The sequence below is a fragment of the Hyposmocoma kahamanoa genome, unplaced genomic scaffold (genome assembly GCF_003589595.1).
Source record: "Hyposmocoma kahamanoa isolate Upper Pololo Valley unplaced genomic scaffold, ASM358959v1 211, whole genome shotgun sequence".
In the NCBI taxonomy this organism is placed as follows: domain Eukaryota; kingdom Metazoa; phylum Arthropoda; class Insecta; order Lepidoptera; family Cosmopterigidae; genus Hyposmocoma; species Hyposmocoma kahamanoa.
The window spans coordinates 1,586,326-1,590,166 of NW_020653732.1; the positions used below are offsets into that span (position 1 = coordinate 1,586,326).

The following is a 3,841-nucleotide window of genomic DNA, read 5'->3' on the forward strand; positions in this document are numbered from 1 at the left end:
GAAGATTAGGAGTTTTTCCTCTGCTCCCTCTTAATGACAAAGATCTGACAAGACCCTTGCGCCTTTTATTTTACCGGTAATTAAACTACAACGCAATGAATTTATTAGAAAATAGTGAACTATTCATTAATGATAAGAACGTCTAAATATAAGAATATATTAAGCAAAGTACATTAAGCATTTATCAGAAGAGTCTGTATTATAATGCAATAAAAAATCACAATAAACTACCCGAATACCTAAGATGTGAGACAAGTTACAAAAATTTCACAAAAAAATTAAAAGTTAAAATTAAAATTAAAAGATATTGACAAACTTGCGTAGTTTTGGTTAAATTACGTTGTTACTCGTATATTATTTCATGCATTTGACGAAGACTGACGATGGATAATTGACCATGTCATTTTAATCTAAATTGTAATTTTATTATTATATTTTGTAATGTGTGAAATAATGTAAGCCAAAAGGTAACGACTAAGTGCCATACCCCTGCGGGGCGTCATAGTAATAAGTACTTATCTAACGAAACGTGTATTGTTATGATTTGCATTCTAAATAAATAATGCTTATATTACTGCTTGGGGGCAGAAATATGTGTCTGGCTGGCTAACTCTTTCACAAGGAGCTCTACTGTTATGAGTCGTATATACTGACAAAATATTGCAAAAGCTACAAGTCACCAAGAGCGAGGAATGAGATGCGTTGGGACCTCTCTTTCGCGACTGTGGGCGACCAGAACAGGAGCTTCGTTCACCAGTAAATTTGTCTCGCGGGTCTTGCGTAATGATAATAAAAAAACGCTCGGTCCGCATCGTTTATTGTTAAAGGTAAAAAAAGAAAGGAATAGAGTGTAACAAAAACAATGGTATAAAAACAAGTACAATACAGTCCCTACAGATTAGACAAACGTAAGTGTACTTACCCCAAAAGGGCCTGTATTGCATATATATATAAGCAGTTTAGGTTTACATGATTGAAGGTCTTTTCTCGAAAGATAAGAATGACGAAGAAAAAGAACTAGAGAACGATTCAAATTTTCAAAAATAAGTGGCCAGGAACCAGAGAAAAAGGCGATAAAACGGTTTCATCGTTACATGTTTGACAGCCGTGAGGAGGACGACGGGGCGGTCGGTCCGCTTTGTCGTGAGGAGGGGGAGGGATAAGACGTAGCTCTTCCCAGGTGCTGGGATGATTCCGGCGCGCAAAGTCGATCCTGGATCCCTCCCATTAAAGCACACGAGAAGGCCACCTTGAGATTTTAGCCAGTAGAAGTTCGGCATAAACTTTCCGCTGCCCCCGCGACGGAGAAGTATCCTAGTAGGATTTCCCACGAAAAAGGGGTACCTCTCTTGCGTTAAGTGTGGTAAAGTTTCAGTTGAAAAGCGTGCCAAGAGGCTTATAGACGTTAGCCCGCAAAGCCTTGAACACCTCCGTAAAGTTGCCTGCTTGTCGGTATTCTACAGGATATATGTTCCGGTGTTCCTGTGTCCAAGGGTATAAGGGTACTAGTGAAATTACAGATACATGGGACTTGTCAACTTATGTCTTAGGGTGACGGGCGCTGTGGCACTGCCCCTCAGACCTTTACGATTTAAAGTTCTGAGAGGCGCTGGAACTGTTATAAACAGGCGTGCAACTTACCACCAGGCGCACAACTTGTTCGTCCCGTCACTTGATATTATAAAAAAAAACCACGGAGTGTTTGCGAGGGAATTGATGATTTAATTCCGCCTTCCCCTTTCTATCATCGGCGACTAGACGTAGGCTTGGTTCCACTATTATGTCATGGATACTCCAAGGATTCGCACAAAACGTTACACTTCCACATTTTATATAACGAACGGCATTGGAGTGGGATTTCCAGCCTGCAATCTTATTTCCAGAAACGCTATAACTTCATCTCTTTATCTCTTTCCATCAGGTGAGATAGAGGTGTACAGTTATTTTTTAATAAAAAAAAAGTTATAAAAGCGGGTCGCAGAAAAGCTTTGTAGAGGACTGTATGGCGTTTACACCGACAATAGCCTTACCCAATAGAGTGAGAGAGCGAACAACACTTGAGTGAGTCAAAACTCAAACGAACCAAATCTCACACATAAGGCCCATCACTACTCATCCCCATTTTATAGCAGTAAACCCAGGTGGCGTACACCACGTCAAAATAACTTAAATGTGTTTATTACCCTACTTTTATCGTTTATAATTTGTAAACATCTACTGCGTCTGATTAATAGCTTTAATTGTTAGGTAAGTATTTAATTTACTTTACGAAAAAAGCCAGGATTCATAGCATCTGCCCACCGCAATGGATCCGAATAGGTAGATAACCATCGATAAAAAGATTTGTTGAAAAGTTTGCCCATCATATCCTTGGTGTAACAATACCACTCTGCAAAATGATATCTTCTCCGGAGAGGTTAAAAGGTCCCACCAACGAAATTATTTATTTATTTAAAAGGAAGATCAACAGATTAAAACTATATTAAATAATAATAGTAACAACGGAGAGCCAATTAAAGATCCTCACAAATAGAAATATAATAAGGAATATGGGTGCACAATTTACGTAACTTATTACATAAAACATAAAATTAAAAAACCACATCCGTTTTAAGCCTCATTAAAAGTCAAAGAAGAGCTCACTCAGCGCTCTCAATGCCGAAATCACACTCGTATTGAAAAGATCCAGATCAAAAGTATTACTTAAAATTATTGCTGCACGCCACATGCACTCATTGCCTGTAATTGTACAACCAAGAAATGAATTATTTTTAAGACACAAAGCGTCGTATTCCAGAACGCTACTCAATGCTCAAGTTAGGATTTGAGCAGACTTGAGTATGATGTCAAGCACTGGAAATACGACCCTAAAGGCAAGGACTTAAGTATGATTTCTAGTGCTTTGAATCATACTCAAATCATGACTTGAGCAATGAGTAGAGTTTTGGAATATGACCCTTAGAGGGAAATCTCAGTTTTATTTGATTAATCGATAATTTTTTATGCCAAAATTATAGCAAAAATGTGCAATGGCAGTTGATTAGTAGCCTGACACCTTGACACTCTATCGACATACAACTGAGATGATTGAAAATTAGCATCCTCTCCACTTGGGATCCAGTTTGTACATTACACACGTGACGTAAAGATCGTTATCCTATGTACAATTTCATTGTTTAAGTTCCGGCAATATCAATTGAACCAATGTATTACACCGTAAGTCAAGCATGAAAAAGCATAGCCATATACTTGATTTGAAAAAAGTCCTTCGAGACCGTCTTCTTCCAATGTTGTCTTCCTTATTTCTTTCGCTGTTTTTATTTTCTTTCTATCATCATTGTATTATACCGTAATTTAACCACGAATAAGCATAGGCATACATTTATCTGAAAACAATCCTTCGTCTTCTTTCAAAGTTATCTTCCTCATTTCTTTCGCCTTTTTATTTTCTTCTTTCATCATTATATTATACTGTAACTTAACCATGAAAAACCATAGGCATAAATTTGATCTGAAAAAGTCTATCGTGGCCGTCTTCTTCCAATGTTTTCTTTCATATTTCATTCGCTTTCTTTTTCTTTTCTTTCTTTTTCTTTCCTTTGTTTCATTCTATAAAAATCTTCTTCTAAATCAGATTGTTTGTAACGATCGTAACCATACACTAAATATTTTTGACTAAAAATTATCCAAATATCTCTTATCTCTCTACAGGTAAAGGTTACTTTAGTAGGTGCTACAGCATCCATTTAGTTTGTACGAAGTATAAGTTTGGTATTATTAATTTACTATAAGATGGCACGTTGTAAGTATCATTTTGGTGAATTTAATAATATAGAGCCTT

The 3,841-nt window shown here is 36.9% G+C and overlaps 1 protein-coding gene across 1 annotated transcript in view; it reads left to right on the plus strand.

Annotated features, from left to right (window-relative positions):
* The first annotated feature begins 2,114 nt into the window (after window positions 1-2,114).
* The window catches only part of LOC113227513 (coiled-coil domain-containing protein 113-like), a 6,552-nt gene continuing 4,825 nt past the window's right edge, over window positions 2,115-3,841 (plus strand). Inside the window, exons 1-2 of the mRNA XM_026460450.1 lie at window positions 2,115-2,247; window positions 3,712-3,802. Coding sequence (XP_026316235.1) covers window positions 3,793-3,802 — 10 coding nt within the window. The 5' untranslated portion in view covers window positions 2,115-2,247; window positions 3,712-3,792. The remainder of the gene's footprint in view (window positions 2,248-3,711; window positions 3,803-3,841) is intronic.